This window comes from Notolabrus celidotus, chromosome 7, assembly GCF_009762535.1.
Source record: "Notolabrus celidotus isolate fNotCel1 chromosome 7, fNotCel1.pri, whole genome shotgun sequence".
NCBI classification, from domain to species: domain Eukaryota; kingdom Metazoa; phylum Chordata; class Actinopteri; order Labriformes; family Labridae; genus Notolabrus; species Notolabrus celidotus.
In genome coordinates this window covers 37,458,703-37,479,978 of record NC_048278.1, presented here as the reverse complement: position 1 = coordinate 37,479,978, position 21,276 = coordinate 37,458,703, and the positions used below count along the sequence as shown (strand labels likewise).

General features: G+C 37.8%; 1 protein-coding gene across 1 annotated transcript in view; it reads right to left on the bottom strand.

The window, feature by feature from the left end:
• The window catches only part of LOC117816208 (myomesin-2-like), a 79,582-nt gene that overhangs the window by 9,287 nt on the left and 49,019 nt on the right, over positions 1-21,276 (bottom strand). Inside the window, exons 8-26 of the mRNA XM_034688382.1 lie at positions 20,548-20,683; positions 20,171-20,325; positions 19,682-19,774; positions 15,755-15,843; positions 15,627-15,665; positions 14,180-14,344; positions 13,927-14,088; positions 12,177-12,318; positions 11,772-11,983; positions 7,475-7,649; positions 5,344-5,465; positions 4,704-4,891; positions 3,743-3,869; positions 3,426-3,604; positions 3,204-3,318; positions 2,933-3,092; positions 2,072-2,178; positions 1,935-1,979; positions 1,699-1,835 (exon numbers count right to left, since the gene is read on the bottom strand). Of these exons, the coding sequence (XP_034544273.1) occupies positions 1,699-1,835; positions 1,935-1,979; positions 2,072-2,178; positions 2,933-3,092; positions 3,204-3,318; positions 3,426-3,604; positions 3,743-3,869; positions 4,704-4,891; positions 5,344-5,465; positions 7,475-7,649; positions 11,772-11,983; positions 12,177-12,318; positions 13,927-14,088; positions 14,180-14,344; positions 15,627-15,665; positions 15,755-15,843; positions 19,682-19,774; positions 20,171-20,325; positions 20,548-20,683 (2,548 nt within the window). The remainder of the gene's footprint in view (positions 1-1,698; positions 1,836-1,934; positions 1,980-2,071; positions 2,179-2,932; positions 3,093-3,203; positions 3,319-3,425; positions 3,605-3,742; positions 3,870-4,703; positions 4,892-5,343; positions 5,466-7,474; positions 7,650-11,771; positions 11,984-12,176; positions 12,319-13,926; positions 14,089-14,179; positions 14,345-15,626; positions 15,666-15,754; positions 15,844-19,681; positions 19,775-20,170; positions 20,326-20,547; positions 20,684-21,276) is intronic.

Here is a 21,276-nt window from a genome sequence, read left to right as displayed (position 1 = left end):
ATTGATTGATTTACTTTTAGACCGCATGAACCAGGGTCTAAATCTAGCTCCTGCTTGGGGGGTAGTACTTTCTAAAGGTCCAGGAACTTTGGGGTGGGGCCAGTAGAGAGTTTCTTTCACCCTCTGTCCACAGTAACCTCACACACACCTGTGGTTCACTTGGTTTAATAACTCCTGAACATCGGTCTCCTCTAAGCCTGATAGTGTGAATATGTCTCTGTCAGCTCCCGGTTTTCCAGTCTGAAGAGTGACCCTGTAAACTGGAGACCTTCAGCTGAACGTGTCAGTGTTTGTGGAGTTTACACAGCTGTTGAAACACAGAGGGAGTTCCTGGGAATGCAAACTAGTTTAGTTTTTATTAAGATTTCAAAATATCCTCATCAGATATTTAATGATGGTCTAAAGACGTTTATGAGGGATGCATCCGGCTGAGTCTCCAGTTAACAGGGTCGCTGTTTGAACCAAAACACCGGCCGATCTCTGCGATCACGGCTTTTAGAGTTCAAAAGGATTTTGAAGCCATGTTTTTTTTTTTGTCAAATTTTTTTTTATCAAATTTTTTTTTGTCAAATTTTTTTTTGTCAAATTTTTTTTGTCAAATTTTTTTGGGTCAAAATTTTTTTGGGTCAAAAATTTTTTGTCAAAATTTTTTTATCGAAATTTTTTTTTGTCAAAAATCTTTTTTGGCAAAATTCTTTATCAAAAATTTTTATGTCAAAATTTTTTTTTCCAAATTTTTTTGGTCAAATTATTTTTGTCAAATTATTTTTTCAATTTTTTCCAAAAACCATTCACAGTCATTGTTTTTTCCATCTGTGATTCTCTTGATTTCTCTTTCTTTCATTAGTTTTTATTTGTTCTATCTTTTTTGTATGTGTGTGTACTTTTCAAAAGAAGAAGCTGTGATTCTCTTGATTTAGCAGCTTGTAACAGTAGTCTTCTCTCAGCCCACTGTGAATGCGTCTCTCCTCCCGGTGTTCAGGTTTTAAAAGTGACCCTGTAAACTGGAGACCTTGAGCTGAACGTGTCAGTGTTTGTGGAGTTTACACAGCTGTTGAAACACAGAGGGAGTTCCTGGGAATGCAAACTAGTTTAGTTTTTATTAAGATTTCAAAATATCCTCATCAGATATTTAATGATGGTCTAAAGACGTTTATGAGGGATGCATCCGGCTGAGAGTCTCCAGTTAACAGGGTCGCTGTTTGAACCAAAACACCGGCCGTTCAAAAGGATTTTGAAGCCGTGTTTTTTTTTGTCAAATTTTTTTGTCAAAATTTTTTTTGTCAAATTTTTTTTTGTCAAATTTTTTTTTGTCAAAATTTTTTTTGTCAAAATTTTTTTTGTCAAAATTTTTTTTGTCAAAATTTTTTTTGTCAAAATTTTTTTTGTCAAAATTTTTTTCGCAAAATTTTTTTTTTCCAATATTTTTATTAGGGCAATTTAAAAAAAAAAATCATCAGATATTTAATGATGGTCTAAAGACGTTTATGAGGGATGCATCCGGCTGAGAGTCTCCAGTTAACAGGGTCGCTGTTTAAACTGAAACACCGGCTTATAAAATCTGTCTTCTTGCTTTAAGTCGAGCGTTTCAGACGTTTTGAATCATCTTTGTCTCTAGTACTTGTCTCCTTCCATCAGTGGAATAAAGCTTGATCAAAAACAGCACAAGAGGAATCTCCTTGAAGCTAAGACACTCACCTCTCCACTGGTGACCTCCTTGTCGTTCACGATGAACCTGTACGACACGGAGGGCGACAGTTTGACGGCCTGCAGCCAGAAACGCACGTGACCCTTCTCCAGGATCTCGTAGCTCAGACCGTGTTTCAGAGGAACAACTGAAAGAAGAAGAGAAGAAGGAGACACAGGTTTCATCATGAGGAAGTATCCTTAATGTCACTGAGAGAGGAGTCTGCTGTTGATGCACAAACACTCACCGGGGTGTCTGATGGCGTAGCTCAGCTCCAGCATGGTGTTCAGGGCTGCAGGGAGGATACAAACATTAGAAACTAACTCACCTCAGGATTTAAACTCTGCTTGTTGTTTGTGAAGTTAAATAAATATTGTGACCCACCGTCCTCGGTCAGAGTGTGGCTGGAAGAGACTCCGTCTGTGTCGGTGACCACCGCAGAGTATTTTCCCAGATCGTCTTTATCGGGGTTAGTGAAAGTCAGTCTGGAGCTGAGAAACAAACAAACAGAACAGAAAATATTAAAAATACATCACAATCATCTTTACAGGTATCAACTCTACAGGAGGGATCAAGAAGCTGTTTATTTTAATTTTGGACATGTTGAAAGTTTTTACTTATTTTTCTAAAATAAACGGAAAAAATATATTTAAAAAAAAAAATGAAAAAATGAAAAAATCAAATAAAAGTAAGTTAATAAATAATAATAAAAAATAAAAATAAACAAATACATAAATAAAAATAGTTAAAAACAATAAAAAATAAATGAAAAAAAAGTATAAAACTAAATTAATACATACAAAAAACGAAATTAATGAATATATAAATAACATATAATAGAAAATGATAGAAAATAAAATAATAAAAATAAATTAACAAATAAATGAAAGTAAATAAATAAAAACAAATAAAAGGAACAAAAATAAAGACATATAATAATAAATGCATTACAAATGTAATAAAAATAAATAAATAAATAAAAATAAATGAACAAAAAATGGAACTAAATTATTGAATACATATACACAAGAAAAGTAATAAATATATAAACAAATAAATTAAAAATATATTTAAAAAATGACAATAAGAAATAAGAAATACATGAACAAATAAAATAAAAGTAAATGAATAAATACAAATACAAATAAATATATATAAAGAAATAAAGCAATAAAACATGTCAGAATATTAATAGAAAAAGGACTAGGGAATATAAATTACTGTATCATCATAAATAATACTTACGTTCTGCCCTTGGTTGTCACGGCGACCCTGGGACAGTCTCCGATGGGTTTGTAGTTCTTGGACCAGATGAACTTGGACGTGTCGCAGATCTCACAGGCCTCCAGAGACAGGAAGACGTCTCCGGTCTCCTCGTCCACGCCAGCTACGATCTCCTTGGTGCCTGAGAATATAAATGACGTGTAAACAACATGTAACTGGGGGCCGTGATTAAAGAGTTTTAATTTATAATTTCAGACTTTATTTCATTGAGGAGACTGTTTTTAGTTGTCACCTGGCAGAGCTCTGGCGCAGACCGGCTCAGACACCTGGGAAGCTTTTCCAACTCCGTGTGAATTAACGGCACAAACTCTGAACACGTAGGTTTCACCTTCCACCAGATCTTTCACCTGCAGGAGGAAATAAAAACATCAAGATACGACTGGTTCAAACCGTCAGAGGAAGACGCACGCAGACGTCACGCTGCAGTCAAGAGGTCGAGGAGGAGCTCTCCTACCTTCAGGTAACGGTGGCTCACAGCCTCCTCGGTCAGAGTCACAAAGTCTGATGAGCCCTTCTTGGCCATGTCCACCAAATATCCAGTGACTGCACCCGCTCCGGTGTAGACGGGAGCCTTCCACAGGAGGACCAGGGAGTGACTCCTGACCTCGCTGAAGCTCAGGTCGTAGGCGGGGCCTGGAGGGAGAGTCGAATAAAAGACCATGAGGAGGACCAAAGAGAGGAGAAGACCTCTGAGTGTGAACACTTTCATGATCGGTTTGTAAGAGTAAAGGAAGACTGGAAGACGTCAGTTTGGTGTGATGGATCTCCTACCTGGCTCCTCCATGGTCCAAGCTTCACATTTGATGGGGGTGCTTGGAGCTGAAGGGACGCCGACACCTGCCATGTTGGCGGCCTGGATCTTAAACTCGTAGAAGGTTCCCTCTGTCAGATTATCGATCTGAGAATACAGAGAGGAGGAGAGGAAGCCGTGTGATTGGTTGACTTATTCAATAAAAATAGATGGACACTTAAATTCTAAAGTCTGTAATGGATGATTGAAGTCACACAATTAAGAAGTTGTTTCATTTGCATTTTGGAAATTTGATTTTCAAATCATGTTTTAAGTTTTTCTTATTTTTCAATTTTGTTTTTAATAAGAAATAGAAAAAAATATAATTAAATTAAAATAATATAATAAAAAAGTTAAAAACTGAAATAAAAGTAAAAACAAAATTGAATACATTTAAAACTTGAAATAAAATAAAAAGAATAAATACAAATAAATGAAAAAGGTTTTAAAAAATAAATAAAAACAATACATAAAATAATGAAAATTATAATAAACACATTTTTGTTTTTTGTATTTTTTTGCATTGTCGTAATTATTATTGCAAGACTGTATTCCTTTTTTACAGATTGCAAAGTAGGTCAATAAATAAATACAAAGTTGGTCAAATTCTTTTTTAATTAATGCAAAATAATAATTATAGAAATAATAATACATTTAAAAAAATTAAGAAATTAAATAAAAGTGAGAAATGAAAATAAAACTTTTTCAACTTATTTTTAATTTATGGAAAATAATAATAAATAAAAGAAAAAAAAGAAACAAAAGTTTTTTTAAAAGTGCCTCAAATTCTATTTTTTAATTAATAGAAAAATATTTTTTTTATTATAAAAATGTATTTAAAAATAAAATTAAAGTTAAAAAAAAGATGAATTTAAATAATAAAGTATTAAATAATTATAAGAGTATGAATAGAAAAAGGAATAAAATGCAGAGGTCACTCACGGTGGACACTCTCTCCTTGATGCCCTGCAGGTTGACCTCCTTCCACATCAGAGTGTCGGCGTTCCTCTTGTCGATGTAGTACGCGTTGACTTTGGAGCCGCCGCAGTGTTTGGGAGCGCTCCAGGCGATGGTCACGGATGAGCCGTCGCTGCTCAGCAGGGTGATGCCGAAGGGAGCGCTGGGAGTCGCTGAATCACACATAAAAATCCAAATTATATAATGTTCTTTATAAGACAGTAATCCGGCTCCTCTGAAGACAGGTACATATATACACAGAGATAGGAGAGAGTCCTTCATGCATGTGCTTCTGATGAGAGAGAGGATCTACAGCAGTGGTTCAGTTTGATTCATAGACTTGAATTTAACGTTGAGTTTCATGAGCAGTGTGTTTTCAGGTCTGTGATAAAACACAAACATCAGAGAGTGAAGGTGAATCAGTCAGGAGGGAGGGAGGGAGGAGATAAACACACCTTTTCATACATACCATACTCCGCCCCCTTCCCTGGATAGAATAATGAAACGGACCAGACTGAGCGTCATGATTTTAATGCCGTCAGCGATTAAAACCTCAAGTTCCTGTCAGCGTTACATTCATCTTTTTAAATCTACAGAGGTTCCTTTAAATGTGACGTTCTCTTACCGAGGGCCGGCTCCACGGCGATGGGAGACGACTCCTGGGACTCGTCGCTGAGGCCGAAGACGTTCACGGCTTGGACACGGAAGACGTAGGACTCTCCAGGGATCAGGCGGTGGACGACAAACCTGAGACACACACATGTTTAAATATTCTCTTCTGTCACATATCTCACACAAAGGTAGAAAACATAATCCTCTAAGAGTCGTCTCTGAGCTAATGCTAGTCTCATTAACAGAGTCGTTCAGGGTTTGGTCGACTTAAGACCCCCAGTCCACTCTCCATTCTGGATCAAGCTTTGATTTGTGATGTTAAGATCTTTGGGAATGAACTGAGCAGTGGAACACAAAACCAAACATCTTTGGGGCTGTGAGCGTTTAATCTACTATAAAGTTGGATATTTGAACACAGAGCTTTGTAGGAAGTGACCCATTTCCAAGTGGAAGCCTCTGTTGTGAAGCCAAAAGTGCAAAAAACTGCAATATGATCCAAAAGCCAAGGAAGCCCCATTAGAATGTGTGACAAGTGTCCATTTACAGAGCAGAATTTAACATATTTACATCACTGGAAGGATATTTTTTTGTAAGGCGACCTCCCTGCAACATTTCTAATTTGGCGACCACCATCTTTGGGCTTCCTAACGCCCATTTAGAAACCAAAGGATGACATCACTAACACGGGACTTCCACCAGATCCGTGTCAGGTCCATCTTAAAAATCAGACACCCTCGTATCTTAAAGAGCTCATAGCGCCCTATCACCCCTCTAGAACTCTACGCTCCCAACATGCAGGCTTGCTAGTTGTACCTAAAATCTCTAAAAGTAGTATGGGAGGTAGAACCTTCAGTTATCAGGCCCCTCTCCTTTGGAATCATCTACCAGTCAGGGTCCGGGAGGCAGACACCCTCTCCACTTTTAAGAGTAGGCTTAAAACTTTCCTTTTTGATAAAGCTTATAGTTAGAGCTGGATCAGGCTTGGACCAGCTTTTGTCATGCTGCTATAGGCCTAGACTGCCGGGGGAACTGGCACACTGACACACTGGGATCCTAGCTCACCCTCTTCCCCCCCAACCCCTTCATCACTTACTTTAACTCTTCCTGTCCCATTAAAGTTACTAACCATAGACCTTTCTGGAGTCCCTGAGCTCCATTGTCTCGTAGATTCCTCTGAGCTGCCGTAGACGTCCTCCTGCTGCGGACGATCTGGACTCCAGCTGATACGGACGTGCTGGACTCCAGCGGCAACAGCTTCTACGACTCGTCTCATCACTATCACCTCTCTCTCTTACTCCCCTCTATCTGTCTTTCCAGACCCAACTCGGTCGAGGCATGATGGCTGTCTAACATGAGTCTGGTCCTGCTGGAGGTTTCTGCCTGTTAAAGGAAGTTTGTCCTCTCCACTGTAACTAGCTAAATACTGCGATGTGCAATGCTCATGGTGGATTAAGGTGGGGTCAGACTGAGTCTTACCCTGTCTTGGTGTTGGGTCTCTGTTCATAATTTGACATAGAGTGGTCTAGACCTGCTCTGTTTGTAAAAGCGTCTTGAGATAACGTTTGTTGTGATTTGGCGCTATACAAATAAAGATTGATTGATTGATCTCCGATCTGCTGCGGTCCAGCTTCATGCTCTCTTGTCCATCAAAACCTTCATTATCAGCATGGATCAGGACCGCCGGACAGCCGGAGTCATGTGACCGAGGTTTTCCCCTTCAGTAATCACTGAATCAAGGATTCTCCTCCTCCTCCTCTCCTCATCCATGTTGTCTTTCTGGTCCTCTGAAAACCTCTGACCTGTTGACTCCAGGCCTGGCTCCGCTCATCATGACTTTGGTTTGTTGTTGTAGTTAAGTGAAATACGATCTGGTGATAACACAGAGTGTTTTATTCTGAAAATTAACCGGATGTTTTCATTTTGTTTTGGTGAAACCTGACTTCCTGTCCCGCTCAGAGACGCAGCCGGAACGCAACGGACAGTGGAAGTTAACATGGATAAGCTCTGAAAACACATCTGGGTTTTGATTTTAGCTGCCGTTCGTATTCTTCCCTACAAACCAAATAAACAAATGTGCTACAAAGTTCTACCTCTGTCAATAAAGAGCAAGTTCTATGCCCACTCCTTTGGTTCTAAGCTGGTACCTGTTGTGTTTGAAGGGCTTGTTGTTGCAGGGGAACCACTCCTTGGCCCCGACCACGCGGCCGTCGATGTAGTACCCCATCAGGTTTTTCAGAGCTTTGGGAGCGTCCCACTGAACGAACACGGACGTCTTGGTGTTCCTGGTGGCGACGATCGTACCTGGAGCGGAGGGGACACCTGTGCAGGGGGGAACACACCGGAGTCAAACCCCGCCCAGAGATCTGGTGTGCTCTGCTTCTCATGGAGGATTTCATGAAGCATGCATTACAGAAAGGTGCGTCCTCGTTTTTTGACTGTGCATAAAGATGTTTGATTTTGTTCTGCATGCACACAAACACAGTGGAGGTGGAACCAGGTGACACAGTGCTTCTGGAAGGTGATTCAACATATTAACTATACATACCAATGGACACCTCAGTCCCTGAAACATACAGTGATTCACTTTTAAAGACTTTCATCATGGCGTGTGTTTGTAGATGTTTGATATTAAATATTTGTTCATGGTTAAGTTGAATTTAAAGAGGAGATTAAATAATGTTTATGTGTCTTCATGTGTTTCCTGGACAGCCCTTACCGTCCTCGTCCACCTTCTGGACGGGCTCGGAGGGCTCGGACGCCTCACTGGAGCCGTACATGTTGACCGAATACACTCTGAACTGGTACTTTACTCCGTCCTGCAAATCGTAAACCGGGTAACGAGGGGAGCAAAGTTTGACCGCTGTGTTGATCCGCTGCCATGCTCCAGTGCCTGCTAAGCACTGTGGGAGAGTCGGAGGGGGGAGGAGGAGGGAGGAGGGGAGGCATGAGAGGGGAGAGCCATCTGTGATCACCTCGTCAATGCAGAACAAACACAGAGAGGAGCTTTCAGGAGCTGAGGGTAAAGCTGGGGCTCAATTAAACTGGATTTTAGTTAAAGGAAAGGAAAGTAGTGGTTTGAAATTTTATTTTATAAATTGAATTATATCAAATAATCTGTAATCTTGTATTGGAAATCTGACTAACTCTGCTCGGATAAAAATATTTCTTAACTGGTCTTTGAGTGCTCCTACATAAATCAGTAAGGATGTAAACTGAAGACTGGAAGAACAGAATAGTCCATATCTAAAAATTCAAAAATATTAAAATGGGTTTCTTCCTTTAAATTACCATTTTTTGATTTTGGACTTTTTTCAAAAATATTTATTTGGCCATGTTAAGATTTTGGAAATTTCAAAATTTCCACCTCTATTTCTAAGGCCATATTTTGTATTCAAATTTTAATTTGATTATATTGTAATTTCTTAAGCCATATTTGGATTTGTAAAAATGTAATTTTAATCTAATTTATTTTCAAGTTATAAAAACTTTGGACATTTAAGACTGAGCATAATTTTAAGATTGAAAATGTAATTTTTGTATTTCTTTATTTTAATATGTGGAATGGATTTTCATTTGGTTCTTTCCTTTTCTATTCCAAATATTTTTTTTCAAATATGTATTTTTCATTTTCCTTTTCTAAAATGCTATATTTTGAGAAAAACACATTTTAGGTTTTTTTTTTCTTTTTTTAAAACATATTTTGGGTTTTGAAAATTATTGGGGATCTTTTACAATATTTTGGAATTTTTTTGTTGTTGTTGTTGCTTTTATTTCTGTTCTGAGATTATATGAATTTTGGAAATTTGTAATGAAAATTCAACCTTTATTTTTGAAGGCAATATTTTAGGTTTAAGAATTTTAGTTCCCTTTGTTTTTGTTTTTGTTTTGGCCATTAAAAAAGTTTGGAAATTGGACATGGATTTTTGTTCTGTCTTCTAGTTTGACAACCTTTTTGGATTCTGAAAATTGTTACATAATAATAATCTTTTCTTTTCCTTTTAAAGGTCATGTTGGATTTTGGAAATTTAGCCAGTTCTTCTTCATTTTTATGCCATACTTTGAAAATATTACTTTTTTTTCTTTTATGAGGCCACAATTGGATTTTGGGCTAAGTGCAAAAAGTTGTGGAGCCCCAACATTAGCAGTAAGTTTTGTGTTGTATCATGTTTATATGTTAGAATATCACGTCAGAATAAAAATAACACCTAACCTCTAAATCTCTGCTGGACTCAGTGAATCCATCTTTACATATTTATACTAATGAGTGAGACACTTCACTGAAACACTCTTTAAAAACGTAGCAGATTTCATTTAACATTTACATCATATGACTTTTTAAGATGTAGTTCAAACACACAGAGTGTAAGAGGTTAATGTCTTCTTCATCCTTTCTTAACTATGTTTAGTTTCATGAAACGCCAGAGGTGAAGCGACACACACCTTCTCGATGACGTACCACAGCGGAGCTCGTCCTCGGGGGCTGGGAGGCTTCCAGCTCAGCACGACGAATGCTTTGTAAATTTCTGAGGCATGCACGTCGGTGGGCTCCCCCGGGAGAGTAACGTAGCCTGGATCAGGAGTGAAGGGAATGAAGCGCAGAGAAAACAGAGCGGCTACTGCTGCAGAAGTCCCACATCATGAGATCTCTGGACTGAAATGTTGGCAGAGAAAAACTCTACATCCGTTTTAATATGAAGTATTTCTCTGTCTTCTTATGCATCTTTAACCTAACCTGCTCATAAGGATACACAGAGAACACTTTCTGTGTGTTAGCCAAAAGATGCAGCAGTAACGTGGGACTTCAACAGCAGGTCATATCTAAAATAATCAACGGGTCGGCGTTATTATTTAGTGTCTAAATTAGTTTCAGTGTTACAGGTTTGCTTCTAAGTGGAGGGGAGGAAACTCAACACACTTCTGAGTGAGAGGACATTTATTTGGGAGTTTTAGTGGAAGGGAAAAGTGAAATTAAGGTTGATTAAAGAATAAAAACTATAAACTATAACTAACTATAATAAACTAATGACTAATAAAGTTAGATCCCACCTGTTTGGATGAGAGAGGAAACTGTGTCTCATGGTTTGTTGGATTAAAGTGAACCAATTAAATCAGATGAAGGATTAGATTAATAACGCAGTATTATAATTTTAAATATATTTTTAATGCAGTGACTTCCACTACAGAGTCATGTCTGTTTTTAATGCAGTGACGTCCACTACAGAGTCATGTCTGTTTCTAATGCAGTGACTTCCACTACAGAGTCATGTCTGTGTTTAATGCAGTGACTTCCACTACAGAGTCATGTCTGTGTTGAATGCAGTGACTTCCACTACAGAGTAATGTCTGTGTTTAATGCAGTGACTTCCACTACAGAGTCATGTCTGTGTTTAATGCAGTGACTTCCACTACAGAGTCATGTCTGTTTATAATGCAGTGACTTCCACTACAGAGTCATGTCTGTTTTTAATGCAGTGACTTCCACTACAGAGTCATGTCTGTTTCTACTGCAGTGACTTCCACTACAGAGTCATGTCTGTGTTTAATGCAGTGACTTCCACTACAGAGTCATGTCTGTTTATAATGCAGTGACTTCCACTACAGAGTCATGTCTGTTTTTAATGCAGTGACTTCCACTACAGAGTCATGTCTGTTTTTAATGCAGTGACTTCCACTACAGAGTCATGTTCGTTTTTAATGCAGTGACTTCCACTACAGAGTCATGTCTGTTTTTAATGCAGTGACTTCCACTACAGAGTCATGTCTGTGTTTAATGCAGTGACTTCCACTACAGAGTCCTGTCTGTGTTTAATGCAGTGACTTCCACTACAGAGTCATGTTTGTGTTTAATGCAGTGACTTCCACTACAGAGTCATGTCTGTTTTTAATGCAGTGACTTCCACTACAGAGTCATGTCTGTTTTTAATGCAGTGACTTCCACTACAGAGTCATGTTCGTTTTTAATGCAGTGACTTCCACTACAGAGTCATGTCTGTTTTTAATGCAGTGACTTCCACTACAGAGTCATGTCTGTTTTTAATGCAGTGACTTCCACTACAGAGTCATGTCTGTTTTTAATGCAGTGACTTCCACTACAGAGTCATGTCTGTGTTTAATGCAGTGACTTCCACTACAGAGTCATGTCTGTTTTTAATGCAGTGACTTCCACTACAGAGTCATGTCTGTTTTTAATGCAGTGAAGTGTCATTTAAAATGTTTATTAAGAAGGTAAAGAGTTAATATTTGGGTTTTAGGAGGACTAAGTGGTTTAAAGGATTAAAAGTGAATCACTGATCAGTCTTTGTATTCCACCTTACCTTCCAGATCATCGTCTTTGATCACTATGTCGTATTTTCCTTCGATTTTAATCACTGTTTCAGGAAACGACAACAGCAGATCTGTTAGGAAACAGTCTCGCCCAGCCGCTCTGTATTTTGGATTTACCTTCCTCGGTACCTTGGAGCCTCTCGCTCTCTGCAGCGTCGAGGGCGGTCACCTTGTCGGACATGCGGGACGGCCTGCTGATGCCGGCGCTGTTCACGGCTCTGACCCTGAAGTGGTAGGAGTGTCCCACGCTCAAGCCGGTCGCCGGGTATTTACAAATCTTCACCGGGGAATCGTTGCACTGGACCCAGGAGTCTTTAGCAACATCGTACCTGCACGGCAGACACAGAGGAACATGATATCAATAACAGGAAACCACCTTTTCCCTCATATTGACCTTGGATACTGAATATTTGAAGCTTCAATTTCTGAAATGACGTCTCAGGAGTTCCCCTTCAGGTGCAGAGACTGTTAGCGTGTTAGCGTGCCAGATCCAGGCTATAAAAAGAACGGCTGAGGACTGACCGATCCACGTAGTATCCGGTGATCGCCGCCTCGTTGACGGTGTTTGGGGGTTTCCAGGCGACCAAGACATAGTCCGAGTTGATGTCATACGCCTTCACGCTCATGGCTGCACCAGGGGCCCCGGGCTTAGAGGGGGCGGCATCTAGGGAGCAAGGAAACAAGGTCATGAGGCAAAGAGGGACCTAGATAGAGAAAGTGTAACTCAGGTGAGCCGTCCTTAGATTTGGAAACGTTCACACGTTCACTAACAGAACGTCATCGTACCGTGAGAACTGAAATAACTGACATAAGCTCGCACTACTTAAAGTTTGGCACGCTTGATATAAAGATATTTAGTCCTGATCCGGCATGTTCAGACTCGTCCTCAGATCAGGCTCGGCAGGAATCCAGAGATCCACATCAGTGCTTATGAGCCGGTTACATGCTGTATATTAAAGACCTGACATTTGTTGGAGGATGAGGTTTGGCTTCAGTCCTAAATAATTCAGATCAACTGTCATTCATCCAGACTGCCAACAAAGACCAAACAGAGAGGGCGGCACAGTGTAGGTAAATATGCAATGTGGGATCACGCCTACAGCTTTATGACACCCTGCTTATTAAGGCTTAGACCCCCCCTCATCAGATTAGGGCCAAAACAGACCTGACCTCACAAGACATGGACTCCATGAGACCTCAGAGGGCGTGTTGTGAGACTTAGCAGTAAAACATTAGCAGCAGATTTTAATCTTAATGTAAAAAGTTAATATTAAACATTTAGATATAACATTTAACATTTTAAATTTTACATAAATACTCAACTTTAAACATAAATAATTAACATTTATATTCAAATTATAATTCAGATACAACATTTAACATTTAAAATAAATCCTTTGAATTTAACATTAACAGTCAACATTTTCCTTTTTTAATTACATTTTAGATTTTTTTTTATTTTAAATATAAACTTTTAGTATAATTATTTACAATGTATTTAAATTCAGAATTCAGATGACATATTTAACATTTAGGGGAAAAAAAAGAATTTAAAATGAATATTACCATTTAACATTTATGTTGAAAATTAAGATATATTTCATCGTTATAATAAATCATTTACATGTTTTAATTAATATTAAATATTACAAAATAATAATTTAAATAACCATTTTTTTTTTTTTTAATTAATTGTCAACATTTAACATTAATAGTTAAAATGTATATCAATTCGAATTCAAATTTTGCCTCAATATTAAAAAAATTATCATAAACTTTTAGATGTGAAATCAAAAATTTACAATTTTTAAATAAATCTTTTACATTTAACATTAATATTCAACAATTTAAATTCAACCATTTTGATTAATACTTCGATATAAAATGTGTCATTTATTATTTTTAAATAAATACTTAACATTGAATATGAATAGATTTAACATTTAGAATTATAATTATTGTTCAACATTCATTTATTATTATATATTACATTTTATTAACAATGAAAAAATGATAATGTAGTTTTCACATTAAGGTATTACATTTAACATTTAGATTTAAGAATGAGATATAACATTTTAATTTAATATTTACCATTTAGATTATAAAATTAACAAAAACTAGACAAGAATAATCAGGATAAAGTTCACAAATGTTAAAAATGTGGATTTGGTTATTCTTGCATGTTTTAAAAAGTTTTGGAGCTCAATGTTAATTTTAATTTTCAGTGTGTGAAACTCAACAATCAGCGCTCCATAGGGCGGTCGTATACCTGAAACAAACAGGTAGGCGCTGTGTTCAGCGGTGCCGTCCTTGGTAAAGATGCGGAGGGTGTAGAGGCCTTCATCGTCTTTGGCCAGCTGAGGGAGAGTCAGACGGGCGGCACCTCCACCCACAGACATCTGCACCAGCTTACTGGGCTTCAGCAGTTTATCTGATGGAGGGACCCAAATACAAAGTTAAAACCATCCCTGACTAAAAGGTAAACCCCGTACCTGAAGGCATCGTACGACCTTATATCTTACCGTCTCTGTACCACTGGGCGAGGGGGGGGAGGTTGGGGAGGTCGGGGACCACCACCATGCCACACACCAGACTGATGGAGCCGTCCTCCACGCCAAAGGACACTGGGAAACGGTCCAGCAGAGTCACCTCCAGCTTACTGGCATGGATCTCAGTCAGATGAGGCACTGGAGCAAAAGAGAGGGAATATTGAATATTGATTGATTGATGGAGGGTTTTAAAGTATCCTGTTTGTGTCTTTGCATTTAAGTCATAGACTAGTCATAGACTCAGACCTTAATTTCAGCAGCCACATTAAGACAATTACAAAGTCAGCCTACTATCACCTTCAGAATATATCAAGGATTAAAGGACTCATGTCTCAGCAGGATGCAGAAAAACTTGTCCATGCATTTATCTTTAGCAGACTAGACTACTGTAACGGGGTCTTTACAGGACTCCCTAAAAAGTCCATCAGACGACTGCAGCTCATACAGAATGCTGCTGCTCGAGTCCTAACAAGGACCAAAAAAGTAGACCACATCACTCCAGTTCTTAGATCTCTACACTGGCTTCCTGTCTGTCAGAGAATAGACTTTAAAATCCTGCTGATGGTTTATAAAGACCTGAATGGTTTAGGCCCAAAATACATTGCTGATCTGCTACTACTTTATGAACCACCTCGACCTCTGAGGTCATCAGGTCCTGGTCTGCTTTCAGTTCCTAGAGTCAGAAGGAAACATGGTGAAGCAGCATTTAGTCATTATGCACCACATATCTGGAACACACTCCCTGAAAGCTGTAGGTCTGCTCCAACTCTCACCTCTTTAAAATCAAAGACTAAGACTTTTTTATTTACCTCTGCCTTCATATCTTAGATTATTTTAACCCACTTGAAATTAAAATTTGAATGTAATTTTTAATATATTTCTAATTTTCCTTTTCTTTTCTGTTTTATCATATTTGTCATTTTAATTGTGTTCTTTTATGCCTGTCTGAATGTCTCCAATGCTTTTAATGTGTTAATGTAAAGCACATTGAGTTGCCCTCGTGTATGAAATGCGCTATACAAATAAAGCTGCCTTGCCTTAAACATATCCAGATTTCAGAAACCCTGATGAGCCTTTACCCTGGTTTTGAGAAACCTGATTTTGCTACAGGAGTTCAGGGTCCGGACAGACACCCTGGAGGAGCAGAGGGACTTTCTCCAGATGTGATGACATTGGAGGAAGTCACGCTCCTATTTTTACTTTCATTTCTGAAACAACACTCTTGTTTTGATTCTGTGTTTGGTCTCACGAGGACATCAGCTCCTTGTCATAGTTTCCACGTCTTATCAGGCGCCTCACATGCTCTTCTAATTTTAGCTAACTGATCCCACGAGGTGGAACTTGTCGTGTCCGGGCCCGAATCCAACCAAAAATTAACACATCCTAATCCTCAGCTACTGCTCCCTCTCTCTCTCCTCACCGAGTCCGAGATGGCTGGCCTCTCCGGCTCCAGCTGCTCCTGGAAGGAAAAGACACTCAGGGTTAAATGTGGAATAAAAATCATGGATGATATGAGAGGAGTTTAGAGACAGAGTATGAAGAACTTACTCTTCACAATAACCATGGCCTTGCTGGTAGTTGTGCCATGAGGGTTGGTGGCCACAGCGCTGTACTCTGCAGTATCACTCACAACACACCTGTAGGACCCGACAGCATGAAAACATCATGTCATTAATTAAAGTTATTCATGCATTCATCTTGCATTCTTCTCCTGATTAGACTACAGTAACTCACTCATCCCTGGTATCACCAATAAAAACGCAGCTCGGCTTCCTCTGCGTTTTAGACTTGATTTTAAGATTTGACTGACCACTTTTAAAGCTCGTCTGGTCTCCCCCTGAGCTACATTGAAGAAAAGCTGACACGATACAAGCTTTAGATCCTCAGGTGGGGAACCTCTGGTCATTCTAAAGTCGAAGCTCAAATCCAAAGGGGATTCAAGCTTTCTCCATCAGGGCCCCTCGACTTTGGAACGACCCCCCTGAGGAGATAAGGCTCGCAGAGCCAGTGACATCTTTTAAATCACTTCTTAAGACTCACTTTTATGTGAATTCACCTTTTTTTATTTTTTTTATTGTATCTTTATTTGGAATGGACAGGTAGATACAGCATAGCAACATTAGTAAAGGTAAAAACAAAAGTCCTTCCAGTTTTGTTTGTTTTGAGTCCAGAAAAACACATGAGCCATCCTGCAGTCAGAGTCCAAAGAAGGTAAGGTCATAGAAACATGGATCAGATTTTGTTAATCCATTATGGTGTCCACACTTCTCTTGTAATTTAAATTTCCCAGCAATTGTGAAAAAGAACCAACAATAGTGGAAACACAATGATCTCTTATGGACAGACCTGACAATTAGCTCGGGATAAACTCTGCCAGATAAGTCTCACTTATTCACTTAAAAAGAACTCTGTTACAGCTTAATGAATTCAACTTTTTAACTGCTTTATTTATTTATTTTTATTTGATTTAACTAAGTAATTTGATTTTATTATTGTTTTATAATTGTTTTTTATTTAATTTTAAATGTCTTAACATACCCTTTAATATTGTATCTGATATGATGCCTTTTTCCTCAAACTTTTTTATTCTCCTTTAATTCTTTTTTTCCATTATAATGATTATTATCACTTTATTTTTGAACCTGTATAACAATGATTTATTGCTCTACTGTTTCATCATTTTATTCTGTTTAATTTGCGTTTATTCTTTTTAACCTTTTGCATTGTATTTTGATTTTGCATTGTTAGAATTTTCTGTATTAATAAAAGTTATTATCATTAATCAGATTATTGTTATTAATCAACCAATCTACTGACCAACTGACCCACCATCTATCTATCTATCTATCTATCTATCTATCTATCTATCTATCTATCTATCTATCTATCTATCTATCTATCCATCCATCCATCTATCTATCTATCTATCTATCTATCTATCTATCTATCTATCTATCTATCTATCTATCTATCTAGCCTTCTATCTATCTATCTATCTATCTATCTATCTATCTATCTATCTATCTATCTATCTATCTATCTATCTATCTATCTATCTATCTATCTATCCTTCTATCTATCTATCTATCTATCTATCTATCTATCTATCTATCTATCTATCTATCTATCTATCTATCTATCTATCTATCTATCTATCCTTCTATCCATCTATCTATCTATCTATCTATCTATCTACATCCCTTGTTTCCTGAGAGCAGTCTGTAAAAAGTTTGGAATATCCAGGGCGTGGTTTTTATTTACCAGATAAGAAGGATCCAGGTTTGGTAACCGGCTCTTTTGCTATCCAGGATCAGGTGATCCAGTTTTAATCTTTTGAGTTTGATGATTAAATGTTTGCAAGTTTCAAGTTCAACCTCGACATGAAGTCATCTCAAAGTCTCGGCACCAGAAACAAATATGAAAACATGAAGCCCTCCTTCTCTCCTGATCAACACACTGAAAGATTTTTGATTTTGTTTGTTTTTGTTTACAACAGAAGACATCTTGTTTGATAAAGTGATCCCACATGTATGAAAGAAGTGGTTTGTAGGGAGTGCCCCCCTGTGAAAGTGTCTGAGGAGGACTCTGAGGTTGAGAATAGAAGGCAGAAATGTGACCTTCACCCTGGACTGAACTATTTTAAAAGAGCGTGGACGTTTTCCCAGCTGGAGAGACGGACACCAGCGGAGTCTGTGTTCCTCTTTTAACTGATTTTAACCTGCAATGCTCAAAATTTAAACAACGCCAGGGACTCAAAACAGTCTCCTCAATAACGCTGTAATGTCACGATTCAGGAGCGGAGGAAATCAACACCCCAGGGAGGAAGAAGAGAGAGAGAGAGAGAGAGAGAGAGAGGGGGGAGAGAGAGAGAGGGGGAGGAATCCATGGCTCCAATGACGCAAAGGTCAGCACTTCGACACCAACAGCTGAGGAGTCTTGAAGATGACGAATCGACCAGCCGGCAAGGACCTAACCCCCAATCTGACAGTCCTCCCTCTCCCTCTCTCACCCCACACTCTTTCTTTTTGACAAGCGAAGAAAAAGTGTTTAAAAAATCTCAGATTAAAGCTTCAATCAACACTTTTCATCACCAGGAACACAAAGCCAACTTGAGAGTGTGGCACTGGCAAAGGTACAACCTGTTTAAATCCTGACAAAGTGAGGTTACAGTCCTCTTAAAGGTCCTCTAAACTCTCTCTGGATAAAACGTTGTTCCTCTTTTGTTCGTTGGGATTTGTGGAGAACTTTGTGATGTTGGTTTTGATATTTACTATAAACTGTAAATCCTCAAATAAAGACGTAAACAAAGTCGTGAGGAGAGGATCTAAAGTTTGTCAAAGCTTCACTTATAAAGATATCGACACAGTGAGGGAGGAACCACGTCTGTTACGATGAAGCCTTCACTTCAACACGGCGTGAATCTGAGGGAGCGCTCTGTATTCAATATGCTGCTGCTTCCTCCACAGCTGCAGTAACATCTCATCACACTCAGGGAACAAACACAGCTTATTTAATTTTGTTCTATCTTATTCTATCCTGCTTTATTTGTATTTCATTTTATTTTTCTGGTATTTATCTGATCCTATCTTTAATGATTTTATTTTAATGATTTTATTTAATTTTAGTTTTAGTTTTGTAGTATCTATCAGACAATATTTTTATTGATTTTATTGTAGTGATTTTATTTTATTTCTATTCTACTTTTCTGGCATTTATTTGATCATGTTTTTATCGATTTTACGGTAATGATTTTATTCAATTTTTATTTTAGTTTTTTAGTATTTATCTGATAATATTTTTATCGACTTTATCGTAGTGATTTAATTTAGTTTTTTGTAGATTTTAATGTGATTTATCTGATCTTATTTTTATTTTATTGTAATGATTTTATTTAATTTTTATTTTAGGTTTTTAGTATTTATCTGATAATATTTTTATCGACTTTATCGTAGTGATTTCATTTGGTTTTTATTAGATTTTAATGTGATTTATCTGATCTTATTTTTATTGATTTTATTGTATTGATTTTATTTAATTTTTATTTGACTTTTCTGGCATTTATCTGTTCATGTTTTTATTGATTTTACTGTAATGGTTTTATTTTATTTTATTTTACATTTCTGCTTTTTATCTAATCTTAATTTTATTGAAATTATTTTATTTTAATTCTTAATTTTATTTTTCTGATATTTATCTGATTTGATTTAATTTTTATTTTACTTTTCTAGTATTTATCTAATCTTCATTTTATTGATGTCAGTTTTGTATCATGTTCCCAGTTGCTGTTATTATCTGGTTCTCTTGAATGTATGAAAGGTTCTGTTTACAGTAAATAAAGATGAGCTGAGTATAATTACAGCTTACAGAAACAGAGGGTGGTTTAAAGAGAATATCAAGTCTGGATAAAAGCTGTCAAATTAAAGGGTTAGTCCACATTGTGTAATGATTGTAACACTGATTGTGTTTATGTCTTACCTGCTAATGATCAAACTGTGGACTCCATACTTGTTGTCAATCTTGTACTTTCCTGGAGCGCTCAGGGGGTCGACTGGCACGCCTCCTTTATACCTGCAGACAGTCAGCAGTCAGAGCGGAGGCAGCTAACACAGGTGTTCACTCTGCTAACCATTCCTTCCCTGCATTTTCATCCTGAAGCCAGATTTCCTGAACATGCATCTCCCCATCTTCCTCTCCTTCTCTCTTCTGTTCATGTTTAATGAAAACCTATGAAAGATGCTGCTTTGCTAGTAAATGCTGCCCCCAACTTTATCTTGACAAAAGTGGATTTCATAAAGTTTTTGCAGGAATGAAGATCTAGGTCCAGAAACGTTGGACCTACATGGAAAAATGTTTTTTAAGTTTGAGGGGGTTTGCTTTTTTTTACTATTTCAAGAAAGGAAGGGAACAGAGATTGAAAACAGTTTTTCCTTTTCTAAATCTGGTCCAAGATGTGAGTACTCTGACCATTTAACGATGGGCCTGGGGGTTCCCTGCACGGTGCAGAACAGCTTGACGGGGGTCTTCTCCCACACGGTGTGGGGCCGCAGGGCCACCAGGAAGTCCGGCATCTTGGGGATATCATCCAAATAATCTGGTCTCCTCGTCATCATGCTCTTCACCTGCAGAGAGAAAGACAACACATGAACCGAGAGTAGTTTCAGGACCAAGACATATTCCCTACACCTGCTCTGTTTTCCATCATAGAGATCTGCATGCAGAAGAAGCAGTAAAAAAAGATGAATGTACAGTTGGGTGTCATCTGCATATTGAGATATTAATGCACTGACAGGTTGATTAAAGCAGCATGTGTGTTCCTGGTAAATGTGTTCCTGGCTCCTCACCTCTCTCTGGATATTCAGACTGTCCACTGTGGCCTTGGTAGCCAACCTCATCCTCTGGAGCTCCTCCTGAATAACAGTCAGTCCTCTCCCAACATTAGTGCTCACCCGCTGGTACTCCTCGGTCCCCTCATCAGTCCTACAAAAACACACAGGCTTTAATCAGGAACATTTACAATCACATGAGTAATCATTTAAAGTTTATAGGTGTCATGATCATACTATACTAACTTATAGTACTACTTTTTGTGCAGTATAATCAGTAAAAACTAACTTTAAAACAACTAAACTGAACTAAAATGAGGACTTAAGTTAATACATTAATTGAACAGCAAGTGCAATACCTCAGAAAATAAAATTGCACTTGGATCATCTCTTAAATAAGAGTCCCCTTGCCTTTCATGAACACAGAAGTATCTAATTTAAATTGTTTTGATTTAATCTACATGTGTATCCCACAATTAGCGATAGCTAAGTACCAAACTTTAAGACACAAATGAAAGAATACTATTGATTTGCAGTGAAATTACTTTTCTGAGTGTTTAAAATAATTTCCAGTATTATTCAGATGTGTCAAGCAAAAGCTGATCGTCTTAAAATATAGTACATTTATTTTCTTAGAACTGCCCAGTGCATTTCATCAATAGCTAAGCCCAACAAGGTTCATTTCAAAAAGAAGGAACAGAACTTGACAATCCAAAATAACAATCATTAAGGAATAAATGACGAGTC